The sequence below is a fragment of the Gobio gobio genome (genome assembly GCF_949357685.1).
Source record: "Gobio gobio genome assembly, chromosome: 20".
Classification (NCBI taxonomy): domain Eukaryota; kingdom Metazoa; phylum Chordata; class Actinopteri; order Cypriniformes; family Gobionidae; genus Gobio; species Gobio gobio.
In genome coordinates this window covers 6,325,416-6,350,645 of record NC_137113.1, presented here as the reverse complement: position 1 = coordinate 6,350,645, position 25,230 = coordinate 6,325,416, and the positions used below count along the sequence as shown (strand labels likewise).

At 43.0% G+C, this 25,230-nt stretch overlaps 1 protein-coding gene across 1 annotated transcript; it reads right to left on the bottom strand.

Annotated features, from left to right (window-relative positions):
- Positions 1-4,560: 4,560 nt before the first annotated feature.
- Positions 4,561-16,155, bottom strand: LOC307144086 (uncharacterized protein). The gene is made up of 5 exons (XM_079846074.1): positions 16,061-16,155; positions 14,631-14,713; positions 6,008-6,310; positions 5,876-5,911; positions 4,561-5,605 (listed from the first exon to the last, which is right to left on the bottom strand). The coding sequence occupies exons 2-5, from the start codon at positions 14,701-14,703 to the stop codon at positions 5,367-5,369; spliced, it is 651 nt and encodes a 216-aa protein (XP_079702200.1). The 5' UTR covers positions 14,704-14,713; positions 16,061-16,155; the 3' UTR covers positions 4,561-5,366.
- Between the last annotated feature and the right edge of the window lie 9,075 nt (positions 16,156-25,230).

The window sequence follows — 25,230 nt, the reverse complement described above, 5'->3', positions numbered from 1 at the left end:
AAAAAAAAGTTGAGAACTTAAAAGTTTAAGGCAACCAGCTGCAGAACATTTTTGAGTTTTCTCAACTTAGGGTCAATTAGTTGTACAAATTTTTTTTCATGTTAAATAGTTGAATAAACTTTAAAAGCTGAATTTGTCATACAAAACTTACAGGACTGGATTTCTTACAGGGCAAACCCCATCCCCAGGCACCATACACTCCCACATTCAATTCCTTTTCCATTGCATGAATCTGCCTCTTTGCCATTTCCTGCTTTTAACAAAAGACAGAACAATTGCCTAAAAATCACTGTGTGACAGAGTGTGCAGCAAACAGGCGATGAACCCCAGAAGTACATTTGTATAAGCAACCGAACCGTAAAAGCCAGCCTTTAAGGAAACAAAAGTGGTGATAAGACGTGAAGCATCAGCAGGAAGAATGGGTAGATGGTGGGATCACTCATGTGTGCCTCTCCGGTTCATATAGGGTGGTGAAATAGTCCTTTGACATGGTTTAAAATAATATTTTCTCAGAGTAATAATAGTTCTCAGAGTAATTGCCTGTCTCCACTTTTTATGTGCTTACAGTTTTTCTCAGTCGATTTGACGCACTCAAAACAATTAACACATCTTCGTAATTGTCCTAAACAGATTGTAAGTTTACATTCATTTCATACAAATCATATGCATAATGTTCTCAAAACTTTGTGTACAAAATTCTCAAAAGTGTTCGGATCAGTTTACACTGCCAACCAAAATGCAACTCTAATGTATCAGGAAAAAAAAGCTATTTTTTTGGTTTTACAATCATTTGTGATCAAAATTTTCCTAACACAACAAACAAAACTGTTATTTGTTAAATTCTCAGTTGCACAATGTTCTCAATTAGCCCCTGAGTTAGTAATACACACAACACAGGAAATGCATATTTCCTAAGTGCTAACACAGCTATCTCAATTACAAAAACGATAAAAGAGAGAGAAAAAAAAACAAGAATGGAAAAAGGAAGAGGTGAAACAGTGAGAGGTTTTGGAAAGGATAGGGGAAGGGTAACATTGAGAGGGAGAGGAACAGTGGAAGAGATAGAAAGAGATGAGGGAAATAGAAAGAGGAGATGGAGCAAGAAGAGCTGAGGATGTAGAAAGAGGAGTAGAGGGAGAAGAGATGGGAGATTGGAAGGCAATGGCATTAGTGGAAAGAGCAAGAGAAGAAAATATAAGAGGACATGGACAGAGGGGAAGGCGAGAGCAAAATGTTTACAGCCCTGTAAAATCCAACAGTGATTCTAACTAACTCTCTTTAGTTAACTTTACTTAATGTCTTAACTTAATTGTAAAAATCTAGTAATCTGTACTATTCACATACTATTCCTTGTTTACTCAGAAAACCCAAGTTAAGATCAATTGATTGGTTTGAGTGGCATTTTGTCCTGTTACAAATTTGCGCGGACCAATCACAAACCGGCTTATCCACCTGCCATGCTATTGGTGGGTTTAACACAATGACGGATAAAGAAGCGATGCGGCCTCTTGTGGTCTGAGTGCCTGAAAACATAACATTTCTGGGCTTCTGGGGGGTATTCCAGAGAGCAAGGTTAACTTACCGTCACATATCTTGAACTCTTGATTAACCCAAACCTTGCTTTCTCAAGGTTTGCTGGTTCCAAAAACGAGTCCTGGAGTAAGTTCAGCCAACTCAGAGTATGTTAACCGTGAACACACAAGACATTCTCAACGAATCGATGATTCACCTGGGAAACAGACGCTAAGGAAAAGCGCGGCATTCTACTTCCTCTTCTTCTTTTGTTTAATGGCGATTTACATAACCTACTTAGTGCACATCGCCACCTATTTGGTGGTTGTGCAATCATCTTTTTGTTTGATAAGTAATGTTAAAAAAAATATATTGTTTGTTTGATGCTAATTAATTGAATGCAGATCCATGTGTGAGATGACAATAAAATAAATAATAAATATATTTTAATTGAATTAACATTTAAACTTATTTTTAATTATTTTTTATTCTAATTCTTTAGAATTAATATACTATTGTATATTATATAACTCAAACATAATTTGGTTATATTAATAACTATATTAATTATATAAAACACATCTGAATACCTCTTAAGCAAACTAACCCTGGAATATAATAAAAATAAAAATAAAATAAATACCCAGGTATGTCACATAACCTGCTTTCTGGAATACCAAAATCCATGAAAAGGGTCTCTACTGCTTTTTGATATAAATTCCTGCTCTTTTTTTCCATTCCAGATTAATGAGGTCTGACGTTTTGGCATGTTAACGTTATGATATGACGTAGCAGCACATCGTGGAGGCTTGTTTACATTTTTAACCAATGATATATCAGATATTTATTTGACACCAGTTTCAGCCAATCATTTGTTTGACCAGAGATCTTACGGCATAGACTTGGTCGGCATTACTGGGAACGCCCAAAAGACGACATATCCGCCATATGCCATGGGGGAAAACAAGCCATTAGAATGAATGCACGTAGACCTTGTTAGACGCTTTATCTTTACTCTTTGTAATGATAACGATTTAATTTTGCTTGGTGCAGTCCCGAAAAGTTGCCATGTGACGTTCTGCACCTCTAGTAAGTTAAAAAACCCTGATCTGTTTTAAGTTTTATACTGCCGAATAAACAGACGGAGCCATTCGTCAATTCCGAAAGCCTGTGCAATACGTCCATTACAGTGAAACATTTGCACTACATGATGCTGGTATTATTCTAAAGATAAAAAAAAGAGATTTCATTAATTGCAATGGTAAAAGTTTGTTGAACAAGACGCCAATAAAGTCATACTTGTCACAGGACTCAATTTATCGTTAAAGCAGTTTTTCACGATGAGTGATCACATACCCACACAATGAAAAAACAACAACAAAAAACCGACTTCATTCAATTTCTTCTCTTCCGTGTCATTCTCCAACACTGTTCACATGAGGACGACGACGCATGCATGTGGTGCTGATGCAGGAGCCGGCCAATAACAGTAGCTCGTCACTGCAGAACACGAGATCCAGGGGGCAGGGTTGGGTAGGTGTAGGGTTGGGGTAGGTGTAGGGTTGGGGTAGGTGTAGGGTTGGGGTAGGTGTAGGGTTGGGGTAGGTGTAGGGTTGGGGTAGGTGTAGGGTTGGGGTAGGTGTAGGGTAGGGTAGGTGTAGGGTAGGGTTGGGTAGGTGTGGTGTAGGGTTGGGGTAGGTGTAGGGTTGGGGTAGGTGTAGGGTTGGGTAGGGTAGGGTTGGGTAGGTGTAGGGTTGGGGTAGGTGTAGGGTTGGGTAGGTGTAGGGTTGGGTAGGTGTAGTCTCGGCCTCAGATGTCATGCGGCTCACACACATGGACCGTTGGCTAAACGGCTAATGCATATGGCACACTTAGCTGGAAACACTTCAGGATTTTTTAAGTCATCATCTGGTTGTTTGAATTCCGCAGGATGCCCGGGAGATGTGTGTGTGTGTGTGTGTGTGTGTGGCATTCTTTAAAGGGGGCATAACAAACACAGTTTCTGCCATTCTCATGATAATCTTGAGTACCTATAGAGTAGTGTTGATCCTTCATATCTCTGAAGAGTCTTTAGTTTTATCATATTTATAAAAGACAGATACACTGTACAGATTCTTTCCAAAAACAGCTAAACTCGTGGAGGAGTGCAGTGGGCGGAGCAAAAGAATCTCGAGCACACACGCACACGCACACGCACACGCACACACGCACACGCACACACACACACACAAGCTCAAAAAAGTGCATCCATCCATTATAAAAGTACTCCACACGGCTCTGGGGGTTAATAAAGGCCTTATGAAGCGAATCGATGGGTTTGTGTTAGAAAAATATCCATAGTTAAAATGTTATAAAGTAAAATATCTTGCTTCCGGCGGACCGTCTTCCATATTCAACTTATGCAGATATTTTAATATTTACTATCAGACATTTTTCGGAAGTTGAATACAGAAGGCGGACCGCCGGAAGCAAGATATCAATATTTAAATGTACAACTTAATTTGGGGATTTAGTCTGATTCAGATGCCATCAGATGCCAAATCCTGACTGACGAGTGGAGGAGGGATGGAGGAGGGTTATTAGCTCTGGAGAACACAATAGCAGCTGATAATACTGAAGGAGCTGATATATGCATGCTGTGATAGACGTCGTATTCCTATAGGTAGACGTGATCAGCTGACAGTCAGCCGATGCGAGCTTGACTAACGTTACCTGCCAGAACTAACGCTATATGCTGGATTTTTGAGTGAACTATCCCTTTAAAACACATTAATGGTCACGATAATGCATTTTAAACTACATTAATCATAATGTGATTGTACTTGATTTTGTGTTAATTATTGTCAGCTCCTTTGTTGGCCTATGTAGTTTAGCTCTCAGTTTCAGTTTGTTCCTTGCCCTGGATTGTTTAGTCTCCCATGTTTAACGGCAGTGTGTGTGTGTGTGGTTGTGTTTCTCCAGTTTATTATCAGATTGAAAGTATCTCATTGTGTGCTTTATATACAGCCTTCTATACCGTGACAGAATGCTCGATGCTTGTTTGCTTTTATCAGTATTTAGTTTTCTTTATCAGAACAGTAATGTCATTCAAACAGAAGAGTATATGACTGTAAAGGTTAAACAAGGTCATGGGTTTGATTAATGCATGAACTGATCAAATGTAAAACTTGAATGAAATGTAAAGCGCTTTGGATAAAAACATCTGCCCAATGCATAAAACCTAAACTTACTCTCAAATTGATCTAAACTTATACTAAATACATAGGCTTAATAAAAATTATTCTACCTGCAAATTTCTTTTTCCCCGGAAAAAAATACAAATATCTAAAGTTTAACTGCACAATAAGTTCATGTAACTTAAATAAGGCATAAATTCAGATCATATCTGTGCGGCTGCCCTTCACCCACTTTACTAGTTTTTAACTATGAAAAAGTTTCCAGATATTCATTTTTAGAGAGCATCACATGAGTTTATTTATTTAATTGCTTTTTTTTTTAATCATATAAAAGAACATTACAAAGCCCCACTGTTCGCAGCGTTACAAAATTGCAGGTACAAAATATTAAATTAAAGATACAATTTCAATGACCAGTATTTACAGGTCAAATACACACACACACACACACTGATCAAAGAGATCAATAATGTACCATTATTTCACAGAAATCAATATAAAACAGAAACAGAGTTTTAAACCCACACTCAGAGTGATATAGATCAGTGGTTTGAGGTTTAGCAGAGAGTAATGTGTGTACAGATATAGTTTATGGAGTTCCTATAAAGTTTGAGTCTTTGAGCTTCACATTAAAAGTCAAATAAAACTCCATGTTTTCGTCCTGTTGAGTCAGTGATATTAGATCACAGATTCTGGACAGTTGCTGTTGTCCTCATCATGTCTGCGGCCCAGACACATCCTCATCTGGAATCCACAAAGTTTGCTGTAGTTTAGTTTAGTTATGTAAAGGATTGTCAGTGTGATGATGAGGATGATGATGAAGAAACAGCCCACAACTGCAGGGATGACCGTGTTCTTATATCCTGAACTATTCCCTGATCCAACCGCTGTTTGAACTCGCTTGTCTTTGCTGGTATCTGAAAAGGTGGAATTAACAGAATTGTTTAACTCATAAACTCATCTTCAGCCTATCAGTCAGATTCTCCACACAGACTTCACAAAACACTTCTGATGCTGAGAATCTGATCAAACTGATCTAATCATCTCTAAAATCACTCTGATTTTAAATCATTCAGGGGGAGATGAGAGATGCATCAGTTTCTTAGACCTTAAACTCTAAAATAATTTAAAAATCATAAATATGCTGACAGGAGACAAAAGAGCAGTTTTCTGTGTTACTTTCTTACCTGGAGGTTTAGTGACAGTTTCAGGTGTAATGGGCTCTGTGAACAGATTTTAAATCACTGTTAATAGATTGAAAATAAATGTACATTTCCAAACATGTATTGAATCATAATCAGCAGTATTATATACAGTACCTGTTATGTTCACAGTGAATTCTGATGATTTTTTTCCACACTGTGTTTGCACAAAGAATCTGAATTGTTCTGTCATGTCTGTATTTGAAGTGAAGTTGCATGTGAAGCTGTTTCTCTGTTCACAGGGGTCATGAGGAAACTCTTGTCTACAGGTGACTGAGTGTTTATAGTTCTCAGGGTATTGAAACTTATACAGTCTAATGCATCTTTCAGAGCACTTCAGACTCTGAGAGACGCTACAGTTGAGAGTTACTTCTTTTCCCGCAGTTCCAGTCACATTCTCACAGATTACACTGATGTCATCTGAAAAATAACATGTAGATCATATAATACAGCAACTGAACAATAATATATATATATTTACATCTCATTAAACTTTTAACATATCAGACTTGTGTCTGTGTCCATATCAGTCATATAATATACTGTGGATGTTTCTCTCTATTCATAAATAACATTGTACATTATGCTTTGAATAAGATTTCATCTCTGGTATGAGAGGGTCACATATTTTATTATTTATTATCAATAGTAATAAACACACACAGTCTCTGCATGCAACATCCTGACTGTTTCTTTAATCATGTGCAGAGAAACACAAGATCCTGTAGTCTGGACTGAAAATATGATTTTGTGTTTATCTGTATGAACACATTATTTAACATAAAAGAGTGAGAGTGTATAAACACATAAATTAGCAGAAAAAAAACACACTGATTCAAGATTCAAGATTCAAGATTCAAGAGTTTTATTTGTCACATACACAGTTATATACACAATATACAACTGGCAGTGAAATGTAAACAGGTCCGCTCCATGGACAGTGCAAATAACAGTTACAAGAAATTAAATAGAAATAGAATAAAATTAGAATAAAAAGTATTAACATAAGTAGAATTATAAATAAATCAAGTAAAAGATAAAAATAGGAAATAAGATAAAAATAAAAATATAAAAAATATGTGGATATGATAAGTGAGATAAACTGTAGACTTAAAAATAAGTGGTTAACATAAAATATATAATATGTATATATAAAGAAGTATAATGTGCAAGGTTTATTACAGGTTGTTACGCAGTAACAATAGGGACGTAAAGTGCAGTGCAATTGCAGTATGTGGATGTTAATGTTGAAAGACCGTATGTTTATGCGTGTGCGGGGGTGAAGTGAGTCACGTGACTGAGTTCAGGAGTCTGATGGCCTGGGGGAAGAAACTCCTCCTGAGTCTTTCAGTCTTTGCCATCAGGCTACGGAAGCGCTTACCAGATGGCAGCAGGGTGAAGTGAGAGTTTGCAGGGTGATTAATGTCTCTGATGATTTTAGTAGCTCTACCTCTGCAGCGTTTGGTGAAGATGTCCTGCAGAGACGGGAGAGCTGAGCCTGAGATGCGCTCGGATAAGCGCACCACTCTTTGCAGGGCTTTGCAGTCGTGACTGGTGCTGTTCCCGTACCACGCTGTGATGCACTGAGTCAGGACACTTTCTATCGCCCCTCGATAGAAAGTTTTCAGGATGGCTGGTGAAACCCTGAATTTCCTCAGCTGGCGCAGGTGGTACAGTCTTTGCCTGGCTTTTTTCACCTGTGTCTGGATGTGTGTAGTCCAGGTCAGATCCTCGGAGATGTTCACACCCAGGTATTTGAAGCTGCTCACTCTCTCTACTGGTGTCCCGCTGATCATGAGAGGGGAGTATGACCGATGCTGTCTCTTCCTGAAGTCCACAATCAGTTCTTTGGTCTTGTTAACATTCAGAGAGAGACAGTTGTCCTGGCACCATGATGTCAGTTGCTCCACTTCGTCCAAGTATGCCGTCTCATTGTTGTTGGAGATGAGACCCAGGACAACAGTATCATCAGCAAACTTGATGATCGAGGTGGAGCTGTGTGTGGACAAACAGTCATGGGTGTAGAGAGAGTAGAGCAGGGGACTCAGCACACAGCCCTGTGGAGCTCCAACACTCAGGGTGATGGAGGTGGAGGTGAACTGGCCTACTCTCACCGCCTGGGGTCTGCCAGTGAGGAAATCTTCAATCCAGAGGCAGAGAGAAGAATTCAGGCCTAGATCCAGGAGTTTGTGTGTTAGCTTAATGGGAACTATGGTGTTAAAGGCTGAGCTATAGTCAATAAATAGCAGCCTGACATAGTTCCCACTTTTGCTGTCGATGTGAGTGAGGCAGGAGTGAAGGACGTGAGAAATGGCATCTTCAGTCGATCTATTGGGACGATAGGCAAACTGAAGAGGGTCCAAAGTGTCAGGAATGGAGGAGCAAATGTTGTTTTTAATGAGTCTCTCAAAGACCTTCATGACTAAAGATGTGAGAGCCACTGGACGATAGTCATTTAGGCAAGAGGGTTTACTGATCTTAGGTACAGGGATGATGGAGGATCGTTTGAAGGAGGTGGGGACAACAGATGTAGCAAGGGACTCGTTGAATATGGATGTAAAGAGCCCTGCGAGCTGATCAGCACAGGACCGCAGAACACGACCTGAAATACCATCCGGCCCAGCAGCTTTCCTGACATCCACACGTTTGAGTGCCCTCCGAACCTCGTCCTCCGAGACAGAGATCACGTGACCGTTGCTGCTCTGAGGGACTCTCTCTGACGCGTCACTCGCCGGAGTCTTCAAATTACCATCAAAGCGAGCGTAGAAAGAGTTTAACTCGTTCACCAGTAACGGATCAGCTCTCACCTCTGCAGAGGATTTAGTTCCAAAAGCACAGATGGTTCTCAGTCCCTGCCACATCCGCCGGGAGTCGTTGAGTTGGAAATGAGATTCCACTCGGTCTTTATAGCGGAGTTTTGCGGCTTTAACGGCGCGCCGGAGGGCGTAACATGAAGCTTTGTACTCCCTCATATCCCCCGTTAGGAGACCGGCATTGTAAGCGGTGGTGCGCGAGTTTACTGCAGTGCGAATTGAACTGTCCACCCACGGTTTCTGATTAGGGAAGGACGTTATAGTTATTGTTTGTGTGGCTTGCTCTGTCAGTGTGTTAATAAAGCAGAGCGCCACTTCTGTGAACTCGCTGACGTCCTCAGAACTCGCGCGGAACATGTCCCAGTCGACGTCATCAAGAGCTGCCTGTAGCGTGATCTCTGAATGGGATGACCAGCGTTTGACTTCCCTCCTCACCGGGGGCTCTTGAACGAGCCTTTGTTTATATTCCGGTGTGAGGAAAATGGCGGCATGGTCCGATTTGCCAAAAGCTGGCTGTGAACGAGCTTTGTAGGCGTTCTTAAACGGAGAGTAGCAATGATCCAGTGTGTTTGCTCCTCGTGTGGGACAGGAGACATGCTGGTGAAAGTTTGGCAATACTTTCTTTAGGTTTGCTTTGTTAAAATCACCCGCGACGATGAAAGCAGCGTCGGGGTGTTTGTTTATGAAGCCGCTGGTCACATCATGGAGGGCAGATAAAGCCAGCCCCGTGTCTGCTTGTGGTGGAATATAAACGGCAGTGGTGATGACCGAGGAAAACTCCCTCGGCAGGTAGAAAGGCCGGCACATGAGAGTTAAATGTTCCAAGTGAGGCGAGCAGGATCGCGAAAGAATGGAGATGTTCCTAGGATCGCACCATTTCTTGTTTATCATGAAACACACTCCACCGCCTTTAGATTTCCCGGCCTCGGCTGTTCTGTCCATCCGAAAAACAGAGAAGTTCTCGGACGGCGTCACGGCTGTATCCGGGACCGCTGGCGTGAGCCATGTTTCGGACAGACAATAGATGTTGCAGTCTCTCATGTCCCGTTGAAAACTTATCCTGGCTCTAAGATCGTCCATCTTATTCTCCAAGGATTGGACATTTGCGAGCAAAATGCTCGGGAGAGGAGGACTGAATGCTCTTTTTCTCAGTCTGTTGCGGATCCCCAGCACTTTTTGACTGCAGTCAAAAAGTGATTTAGTTCATTCAAAATCATTCAGTTTAGTTGGCTTAGGTCAAATTAATTTACACTAGTATGTTTGACTTAACTTTAACTAAGATGTATTCTTACGTTCAAACAAGCAGTTTTGTTCATCAATATGCACAATATAGTTTATGTAATAATCTAATAATCATTTAAGGAAAGACTGGTGTCAGTACTAACACGAGCATTGATCATCGAGGTCCCACAGCCTCTTCTGCATAATGATAACCATAAAATGCAAAAACATTACAGAAACTCCTCTAAATGTCCAACACAACACAAAACACTTGGGGTTACTTGACTGTAACCCTGTTCCCTGATAAAGCGGAACGAGATGCTGCATAAGCTTATGCAAATGGGGATGTCTTTGACATAACCAGCTGTGAAAATAGTGTGAAAACACGTCAATGAAATTGACCCGGGAGGTATTTATAGCCTCGGCTGGTGACGTCATAGGCGCACCTGCTGCACGAGGCTATAAATAGATGAGCTTCAGCTGGAGCAAACCAGATCTTCTTTGTTTGAAGACCAGTCCTGAAGCATCATCAGCACAGCCCCTAGAGTGGGACCCAAGGCAAAAACCGGGGTCTGAACCACATAGTTAGTGTACGAAGCCACATGGCGCGCCACTTTATTTGCCTGAGGATTGGCCCTAAGTCCTCTGGCTTTGAGCCACAACTGAAACGGTCTTATGTGCAACAACCCCAAAGGGAAACCCGTGGATGCTGATGCCATTAGACCTAACACTCTGGTGCTGATGATCAGTAAGATCTTGGTCTAGCCTGACTTTGCTCAGGGAATACTGAATGGTCTTGATTCAAGCGGGAAACCATTGTGCCCACCTTGTGACCAAAAACCGAACAAACCCTAGATAAGTCGTTCTCTGGGCAGGAGAAAGAACACTTTTCTTGGTGTTGAGTCTCAACCCTAGAGAAACTAGATGAGCTAACACACTGTGTTGAAGCACCATCTCATGTGATTGTGCTAATTTTAGCAATCGCCTCTGTAATTCAAAATTTGAATGCCCCGGAATCCCAATGGAGCCGGTAATACATCCATACATTTCGTATACGTGCGGTTACAAGGCTAGCCGGATGGAAGACCCGAAATTGGTAAGCTTTTGCCCCCAAGAGCGAAACTCAGGAACTTCCTGTGTTGTGGCAGTCTTTATATGCGAATACACGCGTCCTTCGGATCAATCGTGCCGAATCCAATCACAATGTTGAATATGCGACACGACCGCCTTCACTGTAACATCTTAACCTTGAGTACTTTAACTGCTTCACGGTTTAAGACTCGAAGATCTAAGATTGGACACCCCCCCACCCTACTGGGGACCAGGAAGTAACTGCTGTCACTTGTGACAGTACGAACGCCAACTCCGCCTTCACGGAAGTGGAGACCACGCCGTTCAAACACGGAGGAAGACAAATAAATTAGTTTACTAATTTTTACTGTGCTTAACACCCATGCAGAAACGCCTGGCAGAAGTTCACACGCTGCCTGAGACTCTGAGAGTGACAATTTTAACACTTCCTGTTGAGGGGATGTTAGACGTTCTATGTCCTGGATGATAGCAGGATTTAAACACTGAACTTCTAACATTTCACTGGAAACCACTGCCCCCCCGAATCACCAGAGGCGGCGGGGATGGAGTGGTTTTGAGGATAACGGGGTGGGGCAAGCAAATGTTTGACATGCCCTGTCCCGTGGGGGCAGACTGGGCACCAGACCACCGGACTTCTTTTATTGATGACAGTCCCGAGGTCTGCCCTGAGAGGTTGTTGAGGATGACGAGCTGGTCCCCAGTCTTTACGAGGGAGAGCACGACTCGCCACACTCTGCTTATTACCCCCCTAAATCTTGAAGGACTGAAGAGAGGTTATGTGGCTGATAGCCCCTCCCCTTGAGTGCATTGAGGAAGAAACTGAGTGAACACTTCCTCATGTTTCTTCCACTCCTTTAAATCTGGCCACTACAGAGTTAACTGAGTCACCAAATGAACCACTCAAATCCTTCAGAAGGTCAGCCTGATATGCCTGCAAGACAGCCATTGTGTGCAGCGCAGCACCAGCCTGTCCCCTTATATTTATAATTCTTATATAAATCATATACAATATATATTATATATATATATATTCCATATAAAATAATATACAATATATAATTCATACATATATAAGCTTTGCCCACGACAGCCGATGTTTATTTTCTACATGGCTTCGTGGGGAGGTATGTCTCTTTAATGAAAATGCAGACCCAGGCGAGAGATAGCTCGTGAGCGTCTCCCACCTGGGGTATTCTCACATATCAACGCGATTTCGCACCCATGATAGTCGAAAATGTCGACGTCAAGGGTACAAAAACACGTGAATTAAATGTTTTTTCCTAGACACTAGACAGAAACCTCAAGCTCACTGCGTTCGGGGATCTCTCATTCACGGTGCCAGACAAACTGCCCTGGCCACCGCGCGAACAACCACCTCGATAAATTCCTCGTATGGATTCACTATCATGTGAGGAAGGATCGCAGGCGGCTGCTCGAGGTCCGCGGACCCAGAGATTCATCATCATTCCCCGCGCGAGCCGAAGAAACGCCGGAGCGCGCTTCGGGATCACGCGGGGAAACATGCATTTGTTGAGCGAGCAAGCGAAAGGGACGGACCCGTCTCTTGCTCGTCAACAAACCCATTCGAGAGCTCCGAAAACTGGTGCGGACTGAAAGTAGCCCAGACGAGCATAAAGCATTCTAACTGTAATGCTTGCAATGCTCGCACTCGTCTGACTCAATGCAGCTACCGCTTGCTCTTCCCCAAACACACACAGCAATAAACGTGTGCATCCAGTTCTATTTGAAAGAGAACATGGATATACAGCGTTTTACTCTGCTGACTCGTTTCCAACTGATTAGATTTAACTAGAACTCTTTCCACTAATGTTTCTTTGTAACAGAGATGAGAAAGAGAGAGAAATCTGCACACTGCCATGTTGAAAACTAACTCCTAACAAAGATCTCGAGTTGAGTCTTGAAAGAGAGAGAGAATTATTATTTTTTTTTCAGAGACTTTGTAACACACCATAACACAGAGTTGGTCTGAAAACAAAGAAGATCTGGTTTGCTCCAGCTGAAGCTCATCTATTTATAGCCTCGTGCAGCAGGTGCGCCTATGACGTCACCAGCCGAGGCTATAAATACCTCCCGGGTCAATTTCATTGACGTGTTTTCACACTATTTTCACAGCTGGTTATGTCAAAGACATCCCCATTTGCATAAGCTTATGCAGCATTGAGTGTAGCTTTTGAAAGGGAACACATCTTTCCCTTCAGTGAAAAACTCATAAAATAACACTTAATCCTCGATTTACACTCCTAATGCCGTCCCTTGTAAAGCATGCTACCCAGTGAAAGTGATTAATGTAGTTTTAACACAAATTACTTAAATAAACTTCAGTTTTAAATATATTAGGTGGATAGAACACAGTTGAGCAATGCAGTCTGTAAGTTTTGCTTCTTTGTCGCCATCTCTGTTTGAAACCTGCAATTGCAGTTATTTGTGGAAATATTGTGCATAGGCACCGCTCCTCAGCGCAGATGAATCTGATGTTTTGAGTTGTTTGTCATTCATTCACCACACGGGTGTGGATACTGTACTTCAGAATCACAGATACTACGTCTTGGAAGTATGACCAAGATATATATATATATATATATATATATATATATATATATATATATATATATATATATATTTTTTTTTATTTATTTTTTTTAGGTTTTACCGGAAAATGTAATCTAAGTAACACGTCTGCCACTTTTGTTTTGACCAACTGAGAAAAAAAGCATTACAATAAATCACGCTACCAACGGTGATTAAATCTAACGATCGTTTAGCTCACATCACATCAAACCGTGCTAATTATTATTATTGTTATACTTTGTTCTCAAGTTGTTAATGTTAACATTAGCATTGCGTGACTGTGTGTATTTAGTGTGTATTAGCGTTACCTGTAGATTTACATTTCCCTACAGTCTAATCTTTTGCTTTTGACTACGGGTGAATCTCCAGTTGTCACTGATGATTGTCGTTTGGATCTTTCTGGATTACAATCCGCCATCGAATGATAAGTTTAATAATTCCAGCTGCTGTGAGAAAAGGCAATAACTGATCCTCCACCCGCAGCTTCCTCACATTCGAGCCGGACTGCTTCATGTATACAGACGTGACGTAATGACACAAAGACATGCTCGAATTTCCCACAGAAATCCACCAGTACCACTCAAACTATAACACATTATTACAAGTTTAGGCAAGGTAAGGAGATCATTTTGAACACTGGCTGGTAATGTTTCTCAAAATTTGATGTTGGATCATTTTTAACCAAAAAAAGTTACGGACTGCAGCTTTAAATTAAATGTTAAATTAAAAATGTAAAAACATTTTATTTCTTTAGCTCATCTTAATGAATTAAACTGAACAAGAAAAAATATATACATTTTTTGAGTGTAATGGATTTATCTTGTTCATACAGTAATCGTAATAGTAAATCTACTTTTGAATCATTGGAAGGATGAAATACTCAGAGCCTTAAACACTTGGACTGAACTGGATACACACTTGCAAAATGTTTTAAAGAGCCACTGTGTTGTAGCCAAGATTTGACCTTATATTTAGTCCCTCCTCAACACTCACACACTCTTTCTAGGGGAAGGTTATTCTCTTACCATCAGCAGCTTGACAGACAGCAGTAAAAGTCCAAACCAGAATCAACAGCGGCACTGCATTTACAGCATTCATGGTTCTGATTCTGCAATAGAAAAAATGTGCGTCAGAAGTGAAACTTAAACTATAGGACTAACCCAGCAAACATTGGTCCGACGGCAACGCGTGTCCCTGGCCAAAAATAGTCGGCATAAATTGGTAAAAATGTGCAATGTAGAACATTCACAGAATATCACAGAACATTTCCTAAAAATGCATTCGTTCAACTTCCAGTCTGGAACTATTTCAATCCGTCCAAATCCAAAAACGGTCCAAACGTTTGCTAGGAAGCGCTACAGATAGAATAGAAGATAGAGACGATTTATTGAAAGCTCAGAAGAAATGTCATAAGTTCTTCAATAATTTTGCGAGAATCATGCATTATTGTGGACAGGGGCGCTGCTAGCAATTTTGGGCCCTATGAAAGAATATGATGTTGGGCCCTCTACCACACCAACCTAACCAAATCTGTCTGCAATTTAATAATACTGAGCGTTTAAGCTCTGCTCGCTCAACCCAGAATGCCCCAATTGGCTGATGAAACATTGATTCAAATTAAGATACAATTTCTACAAAACAAAACTTAATGAAGTGGTCACAATCATGTCTGACCCACTCAATGTCTCCTGGCATTGCGCATCTTATGTGTCCTATCTCAGGCTGTTCACTTTTCCTAATTGAAACAGATTGACAACATGGACATAAAAAATAACATTATAATATTTCAACATAAATATAAAATAAATACCTTAATGGCTGCCACAATTAAAGTACAGAGAAACTTCATGTCGGAGTGGGATTTGAGCGTGAGCAGTTCATGAGTGGAGCGTTTTGCTGGATTTTGCCGGAAATGCAGAAATAAGCCATCTTTTTTATATTTGTAAATCTTTGGTAGATTATACATTTATAATACATTACTACTAGTACTGTTACTACTAATAAACCAATCTCTGGGGGCCCCAAAAGTGTGTGGGCCCTTAGAATCGTCCTAACTTTCCCCCCCTTAGCGGCGCCCCTGATTGTGGAGGCGTTGAAGTGACTCGCGAACCGCAACCGCAAAACCACAAGATTTATTACACAGAGAGAACACAATGAAACACATAGGCCTACTCATGATAATATTGCTGCTGAGCCGAGACAGAATCTAATGAAATTAGATGATATGAAATTATTTATATTACATTGTCTTGCACTGGCTGAACGCAAAAACAAATCAACACATTAATCAGACAAATATCACAAACGCACACAGAAACAGTTTTCTAGCCTATTCATAGACATGTGTAAATCACACAAGAACAGCATGCATGTATTGGAGATTGTCCTGTGTCTGGTTATGGATTAGTAAATATAAAGGAGATTATTTTCCTGTTGAGAGAGAGTTATTGCTCACCTCAGGTCTGTGTGTCTTCAGAGTTCATTCCACTCTGACTCTCTACAGCTCACGAGAGCTTTAAATACAGGCTGAGCTAACTTTCACTTTCAAAATGACGCAGGATCAGGACACAGCTGTTCATTTCGCTGTGATATTTTGGCCAGCAGTTGGTGCTATCCCTAACTTGCAAATGTCATCCCTCCCATCATACACTCCCACATTAAATTCCTTTTCCATTGCATGAATCTGCCTCTTTGTCATTTCCTGCTTTTAACAAAAGAAAGAACATGTCTAAAAACCACTGTGTGACAGAGTGTGCAGCAAACAGGCGATGAACCCCAGAAGTACATTTGTATAAGCTACCGAACCGTAAAAGCCAGCCTAAGGAAACAAAAGTGGTGATAAGACGTGAAGCATCAGCAGGAAGAATGGGTAGATGGTGGGATCACTCATGTGTGCCTCTCAGGTTCATATAGGGTGGTGAAATAGTCCTTTGACATGGTTTAAAATAATATTTTCTCAGAGTAATAATAGTTCTCAGAGTAATTGCCTGTATCCACTTTTTGTGTGCTTACAGTTTTTCTCAGTCGATTTGACACACTCAAAACAATTAACACATCTTCGTAATTGTCCTAAACAGATTGTAAGTTTACATTCATTTCATACAAATCATATGCATAATGTTCTCAAAACTTTGTGTACAAAATTCTCAAAAGTGTTCGGATCAGTTTACACTGCCAACCAAAATTCTAATGTATCAGGAAAAAAAGCTATTTTTTTGGGTTTTACAATCATTTGTGATCAAAATTTTCCTAACACAACAAACAAAACTCTGTTATTTGTTAAATTCTCAGTTGCACAATGTTCTCAATTAGCCCCTGAGTTAGTAATACACACAACACAGGAAATGCATATTTCCTAAGTGCTAACACAGCTATCTCAATTACAAAAACGATAAAAGAGAGAGAGAAAAAAAACAAGAATGGAAAAAGGAAGAGGTGAAACAGTGAGAGGTTTTGGAAAGGATAGGGGAAGGGTAACATTGAGAGGGAGAGGAACAGTGGAAGAGATAGAAAGAGATGAGGGAAATAGAAAGAGGAGATGGAGCAAGAAGAGCTGAGGATGTAGAAAGAGGAGTAGAGGGAGAAGAGATGAGATAGTGGACGGCAATGGTATTAGTGGAAAGAGTAAGAGAAGAAAATATAAGAGGACATGGACAGAGGGGAAGGCGAGAGCAAAATGTTTACAGCCCTGTAAAATCCAACAGTGATTCTAACTAACTCTCTTTAGTTAACTTTACTTAAAGTCTTAAAGGGGTGGTAAAACACATTCTTTTGAAGGCTTGATTGTGTTTGTGGGGTGCACTGTAACATGTGTTAATGCTTCGTTTTTAATAAATTGCATTATTTGTCATATATTTTACCTTTTGTTATGTGAAAGGAGGATGAAGAAACCAGGGAGGATGCAGTTCACAGTCTTTAATGGAACAAAAGGAAAAAGTCCTCAAATAGCAAAAACTGAACAAAACGTCAGGCAAACAGAGCCAAAACAGAGACTGCCACAAGGCTGAAACAACTCAGGATCCCACGAGGACAGAGGGATGATTCCTTGTAAGAAGACCACGGGAGAAACAGCCAGGCGCCACACAGGTACTCTGCACACAGTCACAATATGAGCACAAACACTGGACAGGACATGACGAGATCGGGTAAACAAACCAACGTCTCTCATTAGCAGAAGTAATAATCCGACAACTAGACCAAGACGGAGAGGGACTTAAGAAGCTGAGACAATCAAGACAGAAAGAGATAACAGGTGAGGAAATAGATCGGGAAGGGAAAACAGCTGTGAGAGATAATGAGTAGGGATGAGCGTGATGAGTGAGTGCGTACGTGAATGACCACAAGAGGGAGACAGAGAAAGGAAAACCCAGGATCATAACAGTACCCCTCTCTCAACGAGCGCCACCCGGCGCTCCTAGGGGCACCTGCCGAGACCGGAGGAAATCAGAGATGAGGGAAGGATCCAGGACGTCCCGGGAGGGAACCCAGCTTCTTTCCTCTGGACCGTATCCCTCCCAGTCAACCAGATACTGATGACCGCGTCCCCGACGGCGCATGTCCAGAATACGGCGAACCCTAAAAACGGGGATATCTTTAACCATAATAGGACCCTGAACAGGGCGGGAGGGAGGGCGAATGGCAGGCTTAACGCAAGAAACGTGAAACACAGGATGAATCCGACGAAATCTAGGCGGGAGGTGAAGCTTAACAACGACAGGATTAATCACCTTAGAAATGCGAAAAGGTCCGATAAAACGGGGCGACAACTTGCGTGAATCGGACTGGAGAGGTAAATTAGTAGTGGATAACCACACTCTCTGACCGCAAACGTAGCGAGGGCTTTTAATCCTGCGTTTATTAGCGGCAATGGTCATGCGCTTTCTAGCTCGACAAAGGGCGGACCGCACTCTTCTCCAGGTACGCTTACAACGACTAATAAAGGACTGTACGGAAGGAACGTTCGATTCAGAGTCCTGGGAAGCAAACAGCGGCGGCTGGTAACCGAGGCAACAATGGAAAGGGGACAGTCCGGTGACGGAGGATGGAAGCGAATTATGGGCGTACTCGGCCCAGGAAAGATGCTGGGACCAGGACGCGGGACTCTGGTGAGTGAAACTGCGCAGCATGCGGGCGATGATCTGATTGGTTCGTTCAGCTTGACCGTTAGTCTGGGGATGATAACCGGACGAGAGACTAACGGATGCCCCAATCAGACGACAAAACTCTTTCCAAAACTGAGACGAAAATTGAGGCCCCCTATCCGACACTATGTCAGAGGGAAGACCATGTAGCCTGAAAACCTGATCAACCAGGATCTGGGCGGTCTCTTTGGCAGAAGGAAGCTTAGCGAGTGGAATAAAATGGGCTGATTTCGAGAAGCGGTCTACCACCGTGAGAATAACGGTATTACCTGCCGACGGGGGAAGCCCGGTGATAAAGTCAAGGGCCAAGTGAGACCAAGGACGTGAAGGCACCGGTAGCGCCCGAAGCAGACCGGCTGGAGGAGAATTACCAGCCTTAGTCTGCGCGCACGTAACGCACGAGGACACAAAACTACGTACATCACGCTCCAATGAGGACCACCAGAAGCGCTGGCGGATAAACGAGAGGGTGCCCCGAACGCCTGGATGGGCAGTCAATTTAGATGTGTGTCCCCATTGAAGGACAGCACGTCGCGTGGATACGGGGACAAAAAGAAGTCCCCTAGGAACATTACGCGGAACAGTGACACGAGCGAGAGAGCGCTTAACCAGCCTCTCTATTCCCCAAATGGACGTACCAACTACCCGACCCGAAGGGATAATCTCCTCTGGCTCAGAGGAAGAGGATAAATCAAAGAGACGAGATAACGCATCCGGCTTGACGTTCTTGGTACCCGGCCGAAACGAGATGGTAAAATCGAAACGAGTAAAGAACAGAGCCCAACGGGCTTGACGGGCGCTGAGTCTCTTAGCCTTACGAATATATTCGAGGTTACGGTGATCGGTCCAGACCAAAAACGGAACGGGAGATCCCTCCAACCACTGTCGCCACTCGCCTAGCGCTAGTCGAATGGCGAGCAGCTCCCGGTTTCCAACGTCATAATTACGCTCAGCGGGAGAGAGCCGATGGGAAAAGAAAGCGCAAGGATGTATCTCTCCGTCAGCGGCGGAACGCTGGGACAGAACAGCCCCGACCCCCACCTCGGAAGCGTCGACCTCGACGATAAACTGTTTAGAGAAGTCGGGGGTCAAAAGGATCGGCGCGGTGGTGAATCGGGACTTTAGTACGTCAAACGCAGCCTGTGCCGACTCTGACCACCTAAATTGTGACTTGGTAGAGGTAAGAGCGGTAAGAGGAGCGGCCACCTGACTAAACCCAGAAATAAAACGACGGTAAAAATTAGCAAAACCAAGAAAACGCTGTAGCGCTAGGCGAGACTCGGGTACGGGCCAGTCAGTGACTGCCTAAACCTTAGCCGGGTCCATACTAATTCCTTCTGCCGAGATGACCGAGCCCAAAAACGTAACAGAGGGAGCGTGGAAAGAACACTTCTCAGCCTTAACGTAAAGACGATTCTCCAATAGCCGCTGAAGAACACGACGAACATGTTGGATGTGTACTTGGAGTGACGGTGAAAAAATTAAAATGTCGTCCAAGTAGACAAAAACGAATACGTTAAGCATGTCCCGTAGGACGTCATTGACTAAGGCTTGAAAGACAGCGGGAGCGTTTACTAACCCGAACGGAAGGACTCGATATTCAAAGTGCCCGAGGGGCGTGTTAAACGCGGTCTTCCATTCGTCCCCCTCCCTGATACGCACCAAGTGATAGGCGTTACGTAAATCGAGCTTAGTAAAAACCTTAGCTCCCTGCAAGAGTTCGAAGGCCGATGACATCAGTGGCAAGGGGTAACGGTTCTTGACAGTGATGTCATTCAGACCTCGATAGTCTATACAGGGACGCAGAGAGCCGTCTTTCTTCTTAACGAAGAAGAAACCAGCTCCCGCAGGAGAAGAAGAGGGAACGATGGTACCGGCGTTAAGCGAATCGGACAGGTAACTCTCAAGAGCCTTACGTTCGGGGGTAGACAACGAATATAGTCTTCCCCGAGGAGGCGTGGTCCCTGGGAGAAGATCTATACCGCAATCATACAGGCGATGAGGAGGAAGAGAAGTGGCCCGAGAACGACTGAATACCTTCCGCAAATCGTGATACTCCTCCGGGACTCCAGACAAATCTCCTGGCTCCTCCTGAAAAACAGTAATAGACGAGATAGAAGGAACAGCAGAAGACAAACAATCAACATGACATGACAATTTCCAAGACAAAATAGATCCCTCCGCCCAGTTAAACTGGGGATTGTGGAGTACAAGCCAAGGATGGCCTAAAACAACTGGGCAATAGGGAGAACTAAAAACAAAAAAAGAAATAGTCTCTCTATGATTACCAGAAACAGTAAGCGTCAATGGAACAGTTCTCCTCTGTACCCTAGGAAGGGCGCTACCGTCAAGAGCGTACAGGGGGGTGGAGTCTTGTAAGTCAGAAAGAGGAATACCTTGCTCTAGAGCCCATGACTCATCAACGAAGTTCCCCTCCGCTCCAGAGTCAATCAACGCTGAACATGAAACTGACGACCCCGGCCAGCGAAGATGAATGGGAAGAGAAGTGCAGGACTTAGAAGGAGAGACCCATGAAGTGGCGCTCGTCAGTAACCCTCCGCCTACTGACGAGCGTTGGCTTTTACCGGACACCTGGAGACAAAGTGATCAGCGGCAGCACAGTACATGCACAGGCGATTCATTATCCTGCGCTGACGTTCCCGTGTGGAAATACGAAGACCCCCAAGCTGCATCGGCTCGGGATCCGCGGGCGAAGGATGTGACGACTCTCTCGGTATGGAAGAGGAGAACAAAGAAGACTCCAGTCTGCGGGCCCTCCGTCGCACCTCGAACCGTCTCTCCACACGCAGGGCCAGCTCGATCAGAGAATCAAGGTTCTCCGGGACCTCCCGGGCAAGGACCTCGTCCTTGACCTCTGAACACAGACCCTCGAGAAAACGGGCTTGCAGGGCAGGACCGTTCCATCCGCTGGTGGTAGCCAGAGTACGAAACTCAATCGAGTAATCAGTGACTGACCTCTTCCCCTGACGCATAGTGGACAGAAGACGAGATGCCTCATCCCCATGAGCAGAGCGATCAAAAACTCGGATCATCTCCTCCTTGAAAAGAGAAAACCTCTGGACACAGTCTGCCTCAGCATCCCAGTTAGCCGCAGCCCACTCTCGAGCCCGTCCGTCAAGGAGAGAAATCACGTAAGCCACTTTCGATCGTTCCTTGGCATAAGTCAAGGGCTGGAGAGAGAACACAACCTCGCATTGTGTGAGGAAAGATCGGCACTGTGTTGGCTCACCCAAATAGCACGGCGGATTGTTGATGCGCGGCTCAGGTGGATCACGCCCTCCAGCGGAACCCGTGGCCTCCTGGCGATAATAGTGGAGCTGCTGGGTCAGGTCAGAAAGCTGGGCGGTCAGAGAGTCCACAACACGTCTCGTGGCGGCTAGGTCCTCCTCGTGCTTACCCAGCAGAGCACCCTGGAACTCGACGGCCGTATGAAAAGGACTGCTACTCGTCTGGTCCATCCTTGTGGTTGGATTATTCTGTTATGTGAAAGGAGGATGAAGAAACCAGGGAGGATGCAGTTCACAGTCTTTAATGGAACAAAAGGAAAAAGTCCTCAAATAGCAAAAACTGAACAAAACGTCAGGCAAACAGAGCCAAAACAGAGACTGCCACAAGGCTGAAACAACTCAGGATCCCACGAGGACAGAGGGATGATTCCTTGTAAGAAGACCACGGGAGAAACAGCCAGGCGCCACACAGGTACTCTGCACACAGTCACAATATGAGCACAAACACTGGACAGGACATGACGAGATCGGGTAAACAAACCAACGTCTCTCATTAGCAGAAGTAATAATCCGACAACTAGACCAAGACGGAGAGGGACTTAAGAAGCTGAGACAATCAAGACAGAAAGAGATAACAGGTGAGGAAATAGATCGGGAAGGGAAAACAGCTGTGAGAGATAATGAGTAGGGATGAGCGTGATGAGTGAGTGCGTACGTGAATGACCACAAGAGGGAGACAGAGAAAGGAAAACCCAGGATCATAACACCTTTATTCTACACTGCTCTGTCCCTCCTTGTAAAAACGGTCTGATGGTTTTCGGGTTCTATGAAGCCGGTCCCTCAAAAATACGCAATGGGCTCTGATTGGTTAGCTGGCCCAGTGTGTTGTGATTCGCTGACCGCCCAGTACACGTTTGTTGGAAACGTCACGCCCCTTACCTTTAACGGTAGACTGTACTTTGGTAGTATTAGAAACAATGGCGTCAATAAAACCATACCAATTTGAGCCACCGAATTGGACCCAGACAATTTTAGTGAAGATGATCGAGCAGAACCTGTTCAGTCCTTTTTTGTATTTTTAGAACCATTATAGCCAAATATCTGTCGCAAGAACTATTAACCCAAAACGAACACTAAACATTGGCTTTACTATAGTAGCCAAATCAAACACAGAACCATGTTTAGCATGCCTGTAGATAAACAAGCATGTAGATAAACAATACATAAAAGCTCTAATCAAAGAATAATTTACACTAATTCCAAGATTGCTGTTGAGATTTAAAAAAAGTTTGTAAGGTGTTCGTCGGATAACGTTAAGTATGAATGAGCATTTAACAAACTGGTTTGCAGAGCCAAACAGAATTGTCATTTGTTTACTTCCTTGCTACAACGTACAATTAACAATACGAACTATTACAAGAAAACACATTGACAAAAAATAAATCATACTTATAGGTTGTGGCCCGTAAACAGCTTCTGTTTTTAAATCCAGCTTTCAGGACAAGTCGTTGTGCGAATCCTGCATTGAACTCGTGAAGATTGTGGAAGCTTTCCTCTGTGAAATGTGCAGCACAGAGAGCGAGATTTGGGTAATAATTATGAGGGAACGAGTTAAAAATAAATTTTAACCATTGATCCCTAACTCCCCCATCCCTAGGAAGGCTGAACAAAGTGGACGTGCAATCCAGATGAAAATAACAGCGTTTCGTCGGCATTGCGGCAACAACACTCCAGCCTACTAACTATACCACAACAACTCTTCCCCACAGCAATACAAAATGGCCTCGCCCCCCTTATTTAATATTCTTGGAGGAGGGGTTTATGTAAATATTGGGGCTGGTGATGTCAGAGACCCTGGAGGAATGTCTGTAGTCCCCACCGGCCGTTTGCTGTAGTCCTTAGAAATGGATTTCTTTAAAAGCAAATATCTCCCTTTGCTTTAAACTTTGAACGTTGTAACTTTGCAGATGTTGTTTATGCTCAAACAGCAACATTACACACTAGCTAAAGTTAGTAAAGTGAAATCGTGTTTTACCACCCCTTTAACTTAATTGTAAAAATCTAGTAATCTGTACTATTCACATACTATTCCTTGTTTACTCAGAAAACCCAAGGTAAGATCAATTGATTGGTTTGAGTGGCATTTTGTCCTGTTACAAATTTGCGGGGACCAATCACAAACTGGCTTATCCAAGTGCTGCGCTATTGGTGGGTTTAACACAATGACGGATAAAGAAGCGATGCAGCCTCTTGTGGTCTGAGTGCCTGAAAACATAACATTTCTGGACTTCTGGGGGGTATTCCAGAAAGACGCTAAGGAAAAGCGTGCCATTCTACTTAATCTTCTTCTTTTGTTTAAGCTTTCGATATTTTTATGAACCAATACTAATACTAATAATAAAATAAATGGAAGCACTTAGCTCAATTAGCCACCTAGAAGGTTGAAGGGGTACGCTGGCGCGCTGTGGCTGCCGCTCCGTTCTCCGGACTATTGTTTTAGATTATTTTTAGTGCAACTAATTGCATTTTTTAATGTGCAACGACAAGTTACAATTGGATTGCATTTCCCTCTCTGCGGTGATGTCGAATCGTGGTTTATCTGCTGGATTACTGCTTTTATCTCTGGGCGTTGTTGGGATTGTTTATCTTAACGGAGTGACTGAGGACGTGTACAGCAGAACAGCGGTCGTCGGCGTGAATTTCATCGGCATGGATTCTACTGGCATGGCCCTTAGGTACACTGCACGCCAGCTGTTGAATCTTAAATGGAACTGTGTGCTGGGGAATGACTCGCGTATGCGCTGTGATGCAGCGGGAATACTACGACCAAAGCGATACCTTCATCGATCATCACGAAGTAGGTCTAACATCCTTTTGACATCCACAAACTATGTCACTAGTCCGACAGTTTTGCGTAAACCACGAAAGATACCATGGAGACCTACTGGTGTTAATTTTAATAATCTGATTGCAGTAAAACGAAATGAGACCTCGTCAGACTCACCGGCTTCTACGAGTCTGCTTAAATCGATGCTAATAAACGTTCGTTCTATAAATAACAAGGCTTCGTTGTTGGCAGATATAATTACAGACTACAACCTGGATATTATATGCTTAACAGAAACCTGGCATAAGGAATCAGATGGTCTTCTTTTTAATGAGCTGACCCCAAACGGCTACGGATTATGTGACTCCCCGCGATCCTCTGGCAGAGGTGGTGGCATCATTGTGATGTA